The 15581-nt window shown below is 54.0% G+C and overlaps 2 protein-coding genes across 4 annotated transcripts; one reads left to right on the forward strand and one right to left on the reverse strand.

Moving 5' to 3' along the window:
- Window positions 1–72: 72 nt before the first annotated feature.
- RTN2 (reticulon 2) lies at window positions 73–8842 on the reverse strand. 2 transcript variants are annotated; one of them, XM_043899497.1, is made up of 10 exons: window positions 8595–8842; window positions 6675–6719; window positions 6081–6551; window positions 5716–5973; window positions 3073–3280; window positions 2580–2718; window positions 2360–2429; window positions 2181–2227; window positions 849–907; window positions 73–571 (listed from the first exon to the last, which is right to left on the reverse strand). In XM_043899497.1, exons 1-10 carry the CDS (start codon window positions 8626–8628, stop codon window positions 490–492), a joined length of 1413 nt encoding a protein of 470 aa, XP_043755432.1. In that variant the 5' UTR covers window positions 8629–8842; the 3' UTR covers window positions 73–489. The 2 variants fall into 2 exon arrangements, with proteins under 2 accessions (XP_043755432.1, XP_043755433.1); XM_043899498.1 differs by lacking the exons at window positions 73–571; window positions 849–907 and adding an exon at window positions 1498–1632 and having other exon boundaries at window positions 8595–8809.
- Window positions 8843–9423: 581 nt separating this feature from the next.
- PPM1N (protein phosphatase, Mg2+/Mn2+ dependent 1N (putative)) lies at window positions 9424–14345 on the forward strand. Of its 2 annotated transcripts, none has more exons than XM_043899499.1 (5): window positions 9424–10956; window positions 11991–12108; window positions 12185–12290; window positions 12374–12434; window positions 13965–14345. In XM_043899499.1, exons 1-5 carry the CDS (start codon window positions 10042–10044, stop codon window positions 14019–14021), a joined length of 1257 nt encoding a protein of 418 aa, XP_043755434.1. In that variant the 5' UTR covers window positions 9424–10041; the 3' UTR covers window positions 14022–14345. The 2 variants fall into 2 exon arrangements, with proteins under 2 accessions (XP_043755434.1, XP_043755435.1); XM_043899500.1 differs by having other exon boundaries at window positions 9424–10785.
- The last annotated feature ends 1236 nt before the right edge of the window (window positions 14346–15581 follow it).

Genomic DNA, 15581 nt, shown 5'->3' on the forward strand with positions numbered 1-15581 from the left:
GAGAATCACTTACGCGCTTTTCAGGGCAGAATATGAAAGCTGGAGGGGGCTGGAAGCACAGGAGGCCTTGGGTTTTCCACAGAAGTCTTTATTACAGTGTAAATCCAAGCTCAGGCCTCCCCTGGGCCCCATGCAAAGCCCCAGCGTTGGGGCTAGTGGCGTCGAAAGAGACACCAAGCCCTCACGGCGCCTCCAGCGGTGGGGTCACGGAAGTGCAGGGCGTGTGCCCTATCTAGGCAACTACAAGTCCCAGCAGGCCCGCGGCCAAGGTGCCTCGCTTTCCTTGGACTCCTAGAGCAGAGCCTCTTGGGAAATGTAGTCCTGACCGCTCAGGCAATTTGCGCAAACTCCCTGGTGTGAGTGATCCTGACACCCACTGGGAAATGGCTCGGGCTGAGGCTGAATGAGGGCAGGGATGGAAGGGAGATGGAAGAGGGCAGAGGGCTACAGGGGGTGGGGGCAGGCGTCCCGCAGGCAGAGACACCTCTTTCATTCGGCTTTGGCTTTGGGTCCGGAGACTGCAGCTGCTACCGAGGCAAGGGCTCCGGTCCCTGGGATCTTAGCTCGGATCCTGAGGGAGAAACAGGTGGAGTCAAGGGGTGGGGCAAGAGAGGATAACTGAGAACTAAAGGGAAAACTGGAAGGAGGAACCTAGGGCCCAAACCAGCCCCAACCCTCCACCTACTGGCCTGCGATGGAATTGTCTCTTAGCTTTTAGGAAGGAGATATTCAACCCCAGGAGATTTAGGGATAAGGAATATGGGGAGGTGGGGGTGCAAAGGGGGCAAGGGGAACGTTCCCAAGTTTCCCCATTCCCCATCCCATCCATCTCCACCACATGCACTTACTTAGCTTTGATGTGGCTCAACTGATTGGTCACCAATCCCACATACTGATCAATCTGGGCCTGGGGGGATGAAGAAAAGGGGTGAAAGGAGAGATTGGAGGTTGCTCTTCTCCCTAATTCATTAAGGAGGCTGCTTCCTCCCCCGACTCAAATCAGGAGTTGGGGGGAGCGGCCCACCATGCCACCTTCAACTCTAAACCTAATAAAATACCCTTGTAAGTCAGAAGTCCAAGTTAAAGTGTCAAGCTGATTGGACCACACTCTGTGTAGGAAGGGATGATGGGCAGACACAAGAATTTGCCAGTGAGTTTGTGTCCTGGGCACTATTGTTAATCTTTGAGATGTGTGTATGTATGTGTGTTTAGGGACAGCGTAAGAGCAGAGGGCATTGGTGTTGTTTGTCAAGTCCCTGAGTGGATTGATTTAAATACTAGTTTAATTCACAACATTAGCTGACTTTGTGAGTCTCGGTGATTCCAGCATGTGAGGGAGTTAGTTAGGACTCTATCCCTGGCAGGGATGGGCATCCCTGGGCTCTCAGCTGTGCTGGAGAATGTAAAAAATGGAATGCGGTCCATCTGTCTGTCTCTGGATAGGATGTATGTCAGTTGGCCCTGGTTCTGTCAGTGTTCTGGGTAACGGACATCCCACCTGATTTAACTGAAATGTCAGTCCCTCGCAGTTTCAGGGAGTGAGGGCATCAGTCAGTCCACCTGATTGGCTGGGATGGGTGCCAGTCAGACCCAGGCTATGTGTAGGGATAGACGGCATCAGTCTGTGTCTGTCTGCAAATGGAATATGTGTTTGTCAGTCCCTGGTGGTATCACAGGGACAGAGGGTATCAGGCTGTCAGGAGGAGGCGTTCACCTGTCTGCTTGTTTCTAGCTAGGTTGACTGTTGTTTGGCCTCCTGCTGTGTCAGGGAGAAAAGACACCAGTCAGGCTCCTTCTCCGGAGCTAGGACATGTCAAGGCAGGCCTTGCATCATTGTTGAGGAGGAGCATTGGTGAGTCCACTTGCCTTGGGTTGGGATACATCAGCTAGATCCTGGCTCTGCCACTGGCTCTGTCATGGGACACCAACCAAAATGCCTGTCTCTGACTATTGAAATGTGTTAGGTAGACTCTAGCTGCATGGAGGAAGGGCAGCAGGCAGACCAGCTGTGCCTGGAACGTGTCAGTCAGACCCTGACTCTGTCGGGGTAGGAACACCAGCTGGTCCTCTCATCTTGGGCTGGGACATTTGTCATCGACCCTGGCTGTTGGGGGGCAGGGGGCAATCAGACCAGTTGTGTTTGGTTGGGGTACTGCCAACTGAAGGCCTGTCACACTCACCTGGTGCTGTCGATATAGCAGAGGGACTGTGAATACACCGATCACTCCTGCGGACACAGAGATGGGGGGGGGGGTCAGGGTACTCCCCGGAGATTAACAGTTCCATTCATGACCCTGTCCCCCACCAAGCCCCAGTGGCCCACCTCCCCACCCTGCCCTCCACAGCCTACCCAGCTCACCCAGAATGAGAAGAGTCAAACCATTGAAGACGGCACCCACGAAGGTCAAGATGTAGAAGAGAAGGGCCAGCTGAGGGTGAGGGTGAGGGTCAGCAGTGCCTACAGGGTGCACCCAGGCTGAGAGCTCACCCAGCAATGGCCCTCCTCCCCCTCCACCCCGCCAGGGGCAAGGAGGTGAATGCTGGGGACCCAGGAGGGAGGTGGGGGGGCTTCAGGGCACCTTGAGGGAGTCCACGAGGTCTTCTACCAGGAAGAAATGCCGCAGCTGTATGGCCGCAGAGACCACGCGGGAGGCAATCTGCTGGGACAAACGTTCAGTCTGCTCCCCAGTCAGGGTCAGGTCCACGTCCAGGTAGGCCCTGAGAGGACAGAGGTGTGTGAGGCGACTCGGTGGGTGGAGGGGGCCCAGGGTGATGCCCAAGACAAGGGCCAGAAATGAGGGTTGGGGAGGAGGCCAGGTGTGGAGGGGTAGGGTGGAGGTCAGGGTCAGGAGATGGGATCAAGGATTAAGGATCAGAGGTTAGGGTCAGAGGTCAGGGCTGGAAGCCAAGGGTCAGAGTCCAGTTTAATGTCAGGGTATCAGGTTGGAGTTAGGAACAGGAAGAGGATGGGTCGGGGCCAGACTGAGAAGTCAGTGCCTGATCTGAGGTCATGGGTCAGCGCTAGGGTCTGGACAGAGATAAGGGGTGGGGGGCCGGGCTGGGGCTTCTCACTGGAAGGGGTTGGCGCCATCCCCCCGGTGCAAGGCCTGCAGCACTTTTCGGTAAACCCTGAGAGAGATGGTGCCGCAGAGCAGCAACAGGGCCACGTGGGCGGCCACGGACACGATGCTAAAATGCAGGAGGCTTAGCAGGGAGACCATGAGGCCTGTGAAGACCACTCCTGACGTCCTCGTGTCCTTCCAGTACAGCAGGTCCGCCACTGTGGAGGGAGGGGGCAGCAATCAGGCTGGGGTTTGGAGCTGCCCTGGCTGACCTCTTGACCTCCTACTTCCTGTCTTGGGGCTGAACCATGACCTCTTGACACACCTGTGGGAGCCTTAACCCAATTTCCAGATTTTTATTTGTCTTGTTTTATTCCATGCTAGGGCTTTCCTGGTGACTCAGACAGTAAAGAATCTGCCTGCCATGTGGAAGACCTGGATTCGATCCCTGGGTCAGGAAGATCCCTTAGAGAAGGGAAAGGCTACCCACTCCAGCATTCTTGCCTGAAGACTCCCAGGGACAGAGGAGCCTGGTGGGCTACAGTCCATGGGGTCACAAAGAGTCAGACATGACTGAGCAACTAACACTTTCATTCCATGCATGCCTCCTGGAAAACCCAAGTTAACTGTCTAGCGAGTCCCCACAAGCTTACTCCTGCCCATAGATTATGTGTGAATGGAAGTTTGGGTGAAAAAAATCATTCTTCTGCATCATGCATATCTCACTCTACTTTTTCTCCTAGAATTCTCTTCTGGTCAACTGGAACAGCTTTTAATTCATTCTTTTTAAGGGCTACACAATATTCCATGGTGTAGCTACACCATTATTCATTTTATTCAACCACATATGTATTACCAGGCCATTTATTTTGTCCCCCCCCCCATCCCCTTCCTAGACAGTACTGCAAACAACAGCCTCCTGTAGATATTCTTACCTCCAGGAGGTTCTATTTCTGAGATACAATCCCAGGGGTCAAATCACAGGGTGGACTAATTTTGTATTTTCAAGTATCATAAATTTTATCGGATTGCTTACAAACAAGAGTCTAACAATCCTTTTTTCTGTGAAATGAAAGTGACCTTTCCCCAGCATCCTGCCCAGCAATGGGTGTTATTGTTCTTTTTATTTTATGCACCCTGAGGGGTATAAAGTAACATCTCCCTGATACCCCTACCAACACACATATCTGAGTCCTAAATGTATTAATGACATCATTCTCCTTCCTAGACTCTAACTCAAATTTCTAACTCACATCCCAAGCCCAGCCTAAACTTTGATCAGTGGCCTTTGGACCACGTTTCATCTCACGCATCTTAACTTTTAACAGCTTTCCCTATAATCGGCTCCCCTTTGAGCCGTGAACTGAGAGCCTGGTTCCCTGCCATCTATTTCTGGATTGTTTCCATCCTACCACCCTTACTGCACTCAAACTGACCCATCCCAACCAGTCCCCCCTCAGAGTCTGACACTCCTCACTTCCGCATCCTCCCTTACACATCCTCCCATCTACTGTAACTAGGGTAGGTCTCCCCTCAACCCCTCCCCTGCAGGCTCCCCAAGGCCTGCGCCACTGGGTGGGGGAGGGGCCGGGTCGTCTGAGGCGGGGGCTAAGTTTAGGCACGCTGGGGGGAGGGAGCCTCTCCCGCAGCTGTGCTGGCCTGTCCGGCTACGGAGTGACAGCGCCGCCTGGACCAGAGGCTGGGGGGAGGGGGCCTCGCTGCTCTCGGGCCCCAAAGCTCCGGCTGGAGAGAGAGGGGACCCCACATTCCCACCACGCCCTCCCTAGGTACCCCCACAGCCCCTCATCCCCAGCCTGCATTTCTGGGGAGTCTGGGACCAAGAGGAAACATCCCCCAGAGTTGAGGGCGACAAAAGCGAATCTGGGGCCCTTTCCATGGTCCCCCAGCCCTCGCGTCCCAGCGTCCCAGCCCGCCCCGAAAGCCCACCTTTACTCCCCATCTCGGCTCCTCCGAGTGAGAGGCTACAGACACCGCTGCTTCTCAGGGATTTTGCCCACTTCAGTGGAACCCGGAGGGAGGGAATAGGGGGCGGGGCCCCCTTTGTACCCAGCCAATGGCTCTCCATAGAGGTGGGAACAATTCCAAAACGGTGTGGCTCTCTTTGTAAACAGCCGAAAGCAGGGATGTCTACAACCAACCTATAGGAACCGTTCATGGAGACTGAGCATACTTTAAAGCAAGGCGGGTCTATTTACAATTTGCCAATGCTAGCGGTCAGGGAAGAGGAAAGGTTTTAAAAGGCTCCGAGTTTACTTTTACGAGCCGGGTGGCCACATTCAGAACAGAGAACCTTCCTTTTTCAGGGATTCGGCCAGTCCAAAATCAGCCTCTAGGGGGAGCACTACAAAAGAGGGATTTTTTTTTTTTTTTTTAGCAGTTAGCCAATCCCAATCCTAAACCCTCAATGGGCGGGCTAATTTATCGAGTGGGCGGGGCAGCTATATAAAAAGAGCCAGTGGCAATCTTAGGTAACGGGACTTTTTTTAAGGGTAGAGTTTATAATCTCCTGCCAATAGCAATACCTCCTCCGTTTCTCCACTCTCCTCAGTTCCTTCAGGAGGTTGGTGCCTTTAAATATCAATCATCCACCCTCCCAGTGGTCCAAAGTAGCACGTTCCCTCGCGGAGTTTACCTAGAACGTGTGATTCCAGTCTGAATTCTGATTGGTCCGTGCTATCGAGGCACTGCCCCGTGATTGGCTCCTGCTCCAGCTGCCCCCACGGCTCTTCCTCCTTCTCGTCCAGCAAGGGCTCATCCGGCCAAGAGTTCGAATCCCGGGATCGAGGTGGGGATGGGGTGGGGGTCTGGGGGATCCCAGAGACAGGGCTGGGCTGTGGAGTAAAGACTTCCAGCGGCGAGGACTGAACGAATCCGAGTGGTAGGTCCAATTCTGGTGCGTTAGAGAGAGAAGGCTGTGAGCTTTTGCTTTGGAGGTGCCCTAAGGAGAGAAACCACCCACCCCTTGTGGCTTCAGTCTCAGCACCTCAGACATCTCACCTTTCCCACCCTCTCCAGCCACTGATCCTTCGGGCTCCTCGTCTTCCAGCGGAGTGGAGCTACTGGTGGCAGAGTCCTCCCCAGTCCCTGCTCCCCGGGTCGCCCAGCCCAGTTGATCCAGCTGAAGCCCCAGGTCCTCCGGGGGGCGCTCAGCTGGAGGGGCAGAACTGGGGTCACCTCGACGCCCTGGCTCCGGGGATTGACTCAGGCTGGGGATGCTTTCCAAGCTGTCGCCCAGGCCAGGCTGAGGGGGCGGGTCTCGCGGCTCCGAGACTGAGCGGCCCTGGGGCCGTGGGCGGCGAGCGGCTGATTCCCTGCGAGCCCCTGAGCCCACCACACCGTCGAAGGCGATGTAGGAGAAGGTCAGCTCCCGGGGAGTGCCCCAGTCCTGCGACGTGGTCTCCTCCTCGTCGTCCTCCGAGAATTCCCGGGCTGTATGCAGCTCCCGAAAATCCGAATCGTCGTTCCCTCCTGCCACGAGCAAAGGAGGGCATGAGCTCCTCTGACGAAGACCCTGACCCACTCCCCTTAACCCCTTGGCCCAGCTGTGAGTCCCCTTCAAGTTACACTCTCACGTCCTCCCTCTTTGTTTACCTTCTGTGGAGTCAGGGGTAGATGAAGCTGTAGATGGAGCTTCTTCTGCAAGAGGAAAATATCGAAGACTCTTAGAAGTTTAGACTGCCCGAGTTACAGTAGCGAGCCAGTCCTGGAAACTTGTCTGAATTAAGGAATCTTAGAATTTTCATCACAGGACCTTTAGAACATTCTGCATACAGACTGTAAAACCTTCCTATCCCTGTTATCTGAAGCTCAGTCTTGGAAGTTCACATCCAGGAATCTTGATCTTAGAGTCTTTAAGCATTGCTTCAGTAGTGTCTGGCTCTTTGCGATCCCATGGACTGTAGCCCCCCAGGCACCTTTGTCCATGGGATTCTCCAGACAAGAACACTGAAGCGGGTTGCTGTGCCCTCCTCCAGCAGATCTTCCCAACCCAGGAATCAAACCCGCGTCTCTTACGTCTCCTGCATTGGCAAGCGGGTACTTTACCAACAGCGCCACCTGGGAAGCCCTTAGGGATTTTAGGAGGCTTTTAGGAGGTTTCAGTTCATTAATTCTTTCAACAACCACTATTTGAGTGCTTAATAAATGCCAGTCACTATTTTAGATCCTGAAAATACAACTGTAAACAAAACCCCTAGTCTTACAGAGCTTACACTCTATAGGGGAGATAGACACAGACAATTAAACTTATGGTGTTGGGTGCTAAGTGTATGGAGAAAAATCACAGAAAGGGAAGAGAAAATAAGGGGATGCTATTTCAGACAGGTTGGTGAGGAAGACTCCTTGGATGACATTTGAGCAGAAATCTGAATCATGTGATGAAGCCATGAGAATATCTAGGGAAAAGTCTTCCAGGCAGAGGGAAAAGCCAGTGCAAACGCCCTGAGGCAAGCACTAAGCTTTGCATATTTGAGGAACAGAGAAGTGTGCAGATATGACTGGAACAGGGTGACTGATGGGAAGATAATGGGAGATGAGAGCAGTGAGGTAAGGTGGGGGGGGGGGGGGGTGGGGAGAAGACGAAGGGCCTTCCTTTGTAAGCCCAGGTAGGGACAAGATCTTAGAATGTAGGGATGATACGCTAAAATGTTGAAATAACAAATTCTTAGAATCTTGGCATCTGGACTCCCAAGACATGCAAGTGGCTAGGTCAGTGTTGAAATCCCCAGTTCTCAGAACCTCGGGGGTGTGAGACAGAGAATGTTAGACAAGGACTATTAAAGCTCTGGGTTCAGAAATCATGAGGCTTAGACAAGGCAATGTCAATTATGGAATTCAGCCTCTCAGAGCTAGCTTGGGGCTTTGCCTACAGGAGATGCTCAATACCTTTTGGAAATTGAAATCGCATGCCCCCCGCCCCCACCTCATTTCCTCAGATGGGGAATAGGAGACCAGGAATGAAAGACCTGGAGTGGTAAAACCAGCTAAGGATCCAGGAGTCCTAGCCCCAACCCAGAGATTGTCTGTTTCCTGGGGACTGGGGATTGGACACTTCGGGTGAGACCGGGGCTGCCTCTGATTCTGGGCAGAAAACGGAGGTGGGATGCGAAGATGGGTGATGCGGGGGAGGGGGAGTCAGACCCCTCTTCTCCATCCTGACTCTACCCCTCCATTGAAATCCCCTCCCCGCCGGCTGCGGCCAGCACCAGGGCGAGGGGACAGCTCCTGGAGAGCGTCCTCTTCCCCGGGCGGAGCCCCGCAGCTCATCCAAGCGCCCAGCGCGCCCCCCTTCGGCTATCTCAGTGCCCCCAACCTCTGCCGAGTCTCACTCAGATTCTCCGGGTCAAGTCGCCCCCATCGCTGCCAGAACATGGGGGAGGGCAGATCTTCCTTTGTCTCCTTCACCTCCTCCCCTATCTCGGCTCTCCCGCGGCCCAGGTCGGAGGGGAAACCGAAGAGGAGCCCACCCGGGCCTCTGGGCCCCACACCAGGCCTGGGCCTCCCCCTACTCACTGCAGTGGGCGAAGACCGGCAGGACCTGCCCCATGGCCCCCCTCGGGACTGCATCGGGACCCCCGCCCACTCCGGCCACGCCGCCTTGGGCCTGGGGCCGCGAGCGCTCATCTCCGCCGCGCCCAGGACGCCGCCGCCGCCGCCGCCATCCTCGCCGCCTCCTCCTGCCGGGCCGCTCCAGCAGCCGCCGCCGCCGCCCTCAGTTCGGCTCGGCAGGGGCGGGCGGGGCCGCTGAGGGGGGGCACTGCAGCGCTGGGGCCAGGGGCGGGGCCACAGACCGGGGGGCGGAAACTGAGGGAGGGCTAGGGGGCGGGGAAAAGCTCGGGAGGATGGAGGGGTGTGGCCTTCCTAATAGAGGGGCGGAGCCAGGGCAGTAGGCTACTGGCCGAGAAGTCGCGGAAGGCGGTCTGAAGGGCGGGGTCTAGAGAGAGGAGGGCGGGGCCTTTGGTGGGTACGGAGTGGGGCCAAGAGTGGGGTGACCGGCTCAGCGAGATAACGATGCAGGAGCCTAGGCGGAGAGGATGGAGGCGTGGAACTCAGACCCGGTTCTGGTGGAGCTAGAGGTGTCAATAAAGGGAGGGTACAAAGATTCTACCGCTGGGAGATAAAGCATGAGCTTTGAATCTCAATGGGAATGGGAAAGTGGGCGGGAAGAAACTACTTGGAAACTTTTGAGACAAGGGGAGGAGCTCAGACTTGAAGGGCTTTAAGCTAATTTAGAATTATTCAGAGTTGGGCGGAGTCAGTCCGAGACAGAGGAGCTAGAGGCGTGGCCTAGGGGGAATAAGGCAGAACAAACAAGGGAGTTGGTCTGGCTCAGAAGGTGAGCGCAATCTGGAGTGAGGGGGCTGGGCCTGTAGCTAAGAGGCGGAGCTAGAGTCCAGTCGAGATAGCAAATATTTGGAGCCACTGTATGTATGAATGGATGGGCGGGACCTGGAAGAGAAGCGACTGAAACCCGGGGACTAGACAGAGAACGAGAGGTCGAAATAAAAAAGTTAAGGATCGAAAGCTTTTGAAACCCAGGATGGGACCACTGATATGGGAGAAGATTGGACAGAGCAGGGCTGGGTATCCGGAGCCGAGTGTTGTGTTGAGAATACAGATTCTAGAAATCGTTTCCCAATAACACTGGTTACTTCTGTGACACGGCTTCCTCTCCGGTAAACCGGAGATGATGATGTAAAATTATGTGTAGCTATGGTCAGTGCTAGATTGGCACTATTGTCATTTTTCTCTGATCCAAACCCAAAGCCTCGCTTTGAAGATGCGGAAGAGGGAAGCCCTAAGAGTTCAACGCTTTCTAGTGACTTGAGTGCAAGTCAAGGGCATAGGAAGGAGATTTAGGTGGTTTAAGATGTCACAAGGCAGGGGATTAGTGAGCGGGTGGGGCGGGGATGGTTAGCAGGTGCAGAGGGTGGAGCCTTCCTGATCCCCAGGCCGAAGGATGGCGGCCCTTGCCCGCCTGCTGGAACGTCTCCTTTGGCCAGCCCGCAAGGAAGAGGAGGTGGAGGAAGAAGAGGAGGGATGCAGGTCTCCCAACCGGCCTCAGTCCCTCCTAGACGCGCCGCGTTGCGCCCAGCGGCCGCACGGGGGTGCGGCGGCAGCGTGGGGTCTGCGCTTCGGGGCTAGCGCAGTGCAGGGCTGGCGCGCACACATGGAGGACGCTCACTGCGCTTGGCTTGCGCTACCCGGGCTGCCCCCGGGTTGGGCCTTCTTCGCAGTCCTCGACGGCCACGGCGGGGCAAGAGCCGCCCTCTTCGGCGCGCGCCACCTGAAGGGCCAAGTGCTCGAGGCGCTGGGCCCGGCGCCCAGCGAGCCCCAGGGCGTGTGCGAAGCACTGCGCCGCGCCTTTCTGAGCGCAGACGCGCGCCTGCGTGCCCTCTGGCCCCGCGGCGAGCCGGGTGGCTCCACCGCTGTGGCGTTACTGGTTTCCCCGCGCTTTCTGTACCTGGCGCACTGCGGTGACTCCCGCGCGGTGCTGAGTCGCGCCGGCGCCGTGGCCTTCAGCACCGAGGACCATCGGCCCCTCCGTCCCCGAGAACGTGAACGCATCCACGACGCGGGCGGCACCATCAGCCGTCGGCGCCTCGAGGGCTCTTTGGCAGTGTCCAGAGCACTGGGAGACTTTGCCTACAAAGAGGCTCCGGGAAGGCCCCCAGAACAGCAACTCGTTTCCGCGGAGCCTGAGGTGACCGCCCTGGCACGCCAAGCGGAGGACGAGTTCATGCTCTTGGCTTCTGATGGCGTGTGGGATGCGATGTCCGGGTCTGCCCTAGCGGGACTGGTGGCATCGCGCCTCTGTTTGGGCTTGGCCCCAGAGCTTCTCTGCGCGCAGCTGTTGGACACGTGTCTTTGCAAGGTCCTGGGGGCGGGGTTTGAGATCTTTGAAGAAAGAACCTCAGGACTTAGGGAAGAGGAGCTTTGATGGAGAGGCTAAAGTAAAACTAGAGGATAAGTGGGGCTACATTAGGGGGCGGGGCCTGCAGGAACGGGTCAGGGTCAAAAGATGCAGAGGGCGGAGACTAAGGGAAGACTGGAGACAAGATGCTATGGATAGATACGCAGGAAGGATTTAAGAGAAAGGGCGTGGTCTTTTGAAATGGGACAGCTCTTAGGGCTTCCCAGGTGGTTCAGTGGTAAAGAATCCACCTGCAATGTAGGAGATGGAGGAGACGCAGGTTCGATTCCTGGGTTGGGAAGATCCACTGAAGTAGGAAATGCCAACCCACTCCAGTATTCTTGCCGGGAAAATTCCACGGACGGAGGAGCCTGGTGGGTCACGGTCCATGGGGTGGCAAAGAATTGGATACGACTGAAGTGACTGAACACAAACGCTTAGGCCTAGAGGTAGGTACTGAGGTGTGATTAGTGGCAGAAGGAAGAGCAGCTAAACAGCATAGTGTGAGGAGCTTTGGAAAAGAGAAGTTGTCATTGCTGTTGCTCAGTTATGTCCAACTCTTTGCGACCCCATGAACGGCAGCACACCAGCCTTCCCTGTCCATCACTATCTCCTGGAGTTTGCTCAAACTCATGTCCACTGAGTCGGTGATGCCATCCAACCATCTCATCTTCTGTTGCCCCCTTCTCCTGCCCTCAATCTTTCCCAGCATCAGCATCTTTTCCAATGAGTCGGCTCTTTGCATCAGGTGGCCAAAGTGGTTCTCCTTGACAGGGTGGGGCTAGGACAGAAGGAGAGGGCGAGGCCTAAGCAATTGGTCTTTGTGAAAGGCATGCTTTAGAGTGGCAGAAAGGTGGTACTTTCGAGAAATGCGCATAACCAGATTGGGAAGGGGGCACTAGAACAAGGGGAACGTTGGGAAACTGCTGCCCAAGGCATAGAGCCCTGGCCCTCACACGTGTTCCACCAGGCTCTCTTTTCTCCACCTTCTCCAGGGCAGCCTGGACAACATGACCTGCCTCCTGGTCTGCTTTCCAGGGGCCCCCAGACCTTGTGAGGAGGCCATCAGGAAGGAGGTACTGCTCGATGCAGCCCTGGGACGCAGAGTTGCAGGTGAGCAGTGTTGGGAGTCCAGCAGAAAGGGTTGTCTGCCAGCCAAGCAACCCCACAATTCTTGTCTCTTTCTCAGAGCTGTGTGCCTCTGCCTCAGAGCCCCCCAGCTTGAACACAGTTTTCAGGACTCTGGCCTCTGAGGACATCCCGGATTTACCTCCTGGGGGAGGGCTCTACTGCAAGTGAGTTGGGAGGGGTAGGTTGGAATGGGAGCGTTGCTGGCAGGAGGAGGATGCCCTCCTGAAGGTCTTCCTTTGCTCTCTAGGGCCACAGTCATCGCTGAAGCTTATTCTCAGTTCTGCCAGGCCTCAAGACAGCGCTGGGTGGTAAGGACCCTGTATTCTTTAATGTTTCTCAGGAGCATGTAATTCAGGCCCCCACTCCACTCCTTTAAGTGATGGGGAAATTGCAGCCAGGGTGGATTTGCCCAATATATTAATAAATTCTCACACCTGGTCCGGAAGAATTGTGATAGGTGTGGGGGGGTGGGGTGGGGGTGGGGTTGGAAGCAGAAGCAGAGAAAAGATTGTGCTTCTTCTCCAAGAAATATGCCTCTGACTTTGCTCCATCATTGGGAAAGACCCTGATGTTGGGAAAGATTGAGGGCAGGAGGAGAAGGGGGCAACAGAAGATGAGATGGTTGGATGGCATCACCGACTCAATGGACATGAGTTTGAGCAAACTCCAGGAGGTAGTGAAGGACGTGGAAGTCTTGCCTGCTGCAGCCCATGGGGTCACAAAGAATCGGACATGACTTAGCGACTGAACAACAACAACATTGCTCCATGAAGTGCCATCATCCCAAGCACCACCCCCTCCATCCAGGAATAAGGCCGAAAAATTTACGGAATGTATGACCAACTTGACTGCACTGCAGAGACCACCAGGACATCTCTGAGGGTGGTCTAGGTCTTAGAGGAGAGAGATTGTGGATTGGGCCCAGATACCCTATTTGGGGGGCTTCCCTAGTGGTTCAGACAGTAAAGAATCTGCCTGCAATGCAGCAGATTTGGGTTCAATCCCTGGGTTGAGAAGATCCCCTGGAGAAGGGAATGGCTACCCACTCCAGTACTCTTGCCTGGAAAATTCCATGGACAGAGGAGCCTGGTGGGCAACAGTCCATGGGATCACAAAGCTTATTTGAAGATGTCCGAGGAGGTGGTGGGTGAAGCCATATACGCTAAGGTATGGGGTGGAAGTCTGGGAGGAAATGTGAGAATGGAAACTGGAAGGCCTTTGCAGGGCAGAGAAGAGAGCTGGGTTATTTATTACTCTTTGGCGGAGGGTATGGATAATTTCTTAGCAGCAGAAAGGAGAACTTCGTAAGGATTCTTTTGATTTGTGACAGAAACCTCATTTAAACTGCGAAGACAAAGCAGAGAATTTACTGGTCCGTGTAATTGAAGAGTTCAGGGACTTAAGGCATGACTGCATCCAGTTGTCAAATGATGTCATGCGGTTAGTTTTATTTTCTCTGAGTTGGCTTCATTTCCTGGCAGGGTCTCCAGATGAGGTGGCAGAGAGTTGCTGCTCCAGGCTCACATCCCAGGAACCTAACATCCCCAGTGGGGAGAGCATGCGTTTCCCAGTACGGGCAGCCGCGGTTCCAGAGCTGCTTCTCATTGGCCACACTGGGTCACGTGCCCGACGTGTCTCTGATTGGCCAGGCTGGCAGGCCCATCCCTTAGTGCCTGGCCTTGGAGTCCCCTCGCCCTAAAACAGAGGGGTTGAAGAGATGAGGAATGTTGGTTCCCCGAAGGAAAAAATAGAAGTGGAGCATTGTGAATACCAGGGAGTAAATACTGAGAGGCAGGAAGGGGTTCCTATTCACCGTCTTCCACATTTTATTTTTACAGAAGGGGCAGAAAGGGGCTGAGGAACCCACTGCCCAGCTGGGACCTCAGCGGAATTAAGGAAGAGAACTCCCCTTCCCCAGTTATGCAGACCAGCGGAAGGAAGAGAAGCTGATGGAGGAACCCCAGAACGTTTATTTCCCTTTCTCCTACTTCCCTCTCATAAGACGTCTTATGAGAGAGGGGAAATTCCACCCACCAGCTAGACCGAAAAAAAAAAAAAAAATCCAAACCCCAAAACCAAATGTCTAATAATTAGAGCTGACTGGACCCTGAAAAACACCCAGTTCAATAACCTTCTCTTCGCTTCCTATTTTTCATCTATTTGGCAGGGAGGTTGGGGAAAGTTTTTATGATTAAATTTTAATTACATAATTCAAAATATATTTTTCTTGTGGGAAAAAAAAAAAACCCATAGGCATTATTTGCTCTGTCATTTGGCAAATATGTATGGGGCACCTGCTGTGGGCAAAAGGCCCTGCTCATGGCCATCAACCTGGCAGACCCACTGAAGTTCCTCCTCCTGGAACCTCCTGGTGTGGGGGGTGGGCGGGGTGGGGGAACAGCAAACAAGGGAACCCATAACAAGGTCATCTCAGACACTGACAAGGGTCTTAGAAAAAAAAAAAGGAGATGGGGGATGTGATTAAGAAAACATCTAAGGGAACTATGTTGGTTTTTTACATTGCTATCTATGGGTAATAAGTTCACTTGGTTTTAAATTCACAGGGCACAAAATGGTATACAATGACAAGTCCCCACCCATAATCACTCTATTTTCCACCTGGGGATGGTCACTTTAGACAGGGGGGTTTGTGAAGACCTCTGAGGAGGGGACAGCTGAATAGAAACCTAACAGAGAACTAGTCAGCCATGCACAAACCCCTTGGGGCAGAAGGAACAGCTAGTGTGAAAGCCTAGAGGAAAGATTGAACTTGACATTTTCTTTCTTTCTTTTTTAAAATTTTGCTCGCACTGGGTCTTCATTGCTGCCCATGGGCATCCTCTAGTTGACAGCAGTGAGGGAGGCGTTCTGTTACTTCAGGCGCTTGGGATCTAGGGCACACGGGCTTTAGTAGTTGAGGCATATGGGCTCTGCAGTTGAACTCAGAGGTTCTAGAGCACTGGGCTCAGTAGTTGTGGCACATGGGCTTAGTTGCCCTGAGGGCACGTGGAAATCTTCCCCAACCGTGTCTCCAGCACTGGCAGTTGGATTCTTAACCACTGGACCATCAGGGAAGTCCCAAACTTGGCATTTTAGAGATGAGGCTTGAGATTATGACCATCAAACTCTCCATGATGCCATTCACTGTCCTATTGGTAATCCCTGCAATGAGTTTGGAGTGGATGTTTCGAGACCTTTTATTAGGCAAGTACACACACATATATTGTACCTTAAAATGTTTTCTTGATTTTTACTCATACCCTATGTATCATTTGGTAATTTGTTTCCTTTTACTCAATAATGTGTTGGGGCCTTCTTTCCTGCCACTTGCACACACCACATTCTTTTCAGCTGCCTCTCAGCACTTCAGACAAGAGATATGGAATGGTTTCAACACCCATCATCCTCTTGATGGATATTTAGGTTGTTTCCAGTTTTTTACCCTTACATTGCTG

This window comes from Cervus elaphus, chromosome 4 (assembly GCF_910594005.1).
Source record: "Cervus elaphus chromosome 4, mCerEla1.1, whole genome shotgun sequence".
Classification (NCBI taxonomy): domain Eukaryota; kingdom Metazoa; phylum Chordata; class Mammalia; order Artiodactyla; family Cervidae; genus Cervus; species Cervus elaphus.

Bases quoted from the DNA above. Each gene is read 5' to 3' on its own strand.
- PPM1N (XM_043899499.1), top strand. From the start codon at position 10,042: ATGGCGGCCCTTGCCCGCCTGCTGGAACGTCTCCTTTGGCCAGCCCGC. The intron at 10,957-11,990 runs GTCCTGGGGGCG...CACCTTCTCCAG, and splicing joins TGGACACGTGTCTTTGCAAG to GGCAGCCTGGACAACATGAC. The intron at 12,109-12,184 runs GTGAGCAGTGTT...TCTCTTTCTCAG, and splicing joins CCTGGGACGCAGAGTTGCAG to AGCTGTGTGCCTCTGCCTCA.
- RTN2 (XM_043899497.1), bottom strand. From the start codon at position 8,628: ATGGGGCAGGTCCTGCCGGTCTTCGCCCACTGCA. The intron at 3,281-5,715 runs GTAAACTCCGCG...CTCCCTCCACAG, and splicing joins ACTGGAATCACACGTTCTAG to TGGCGGACCTGCTGTACTGG. The intron at 2,719-3,072 runs GTGAGAAGCCCC...CTGTCCTCTCAG, and splicing joins GATGGCGCCAACCCCTTCCA to GGCCTACCTGGACGTGGACC.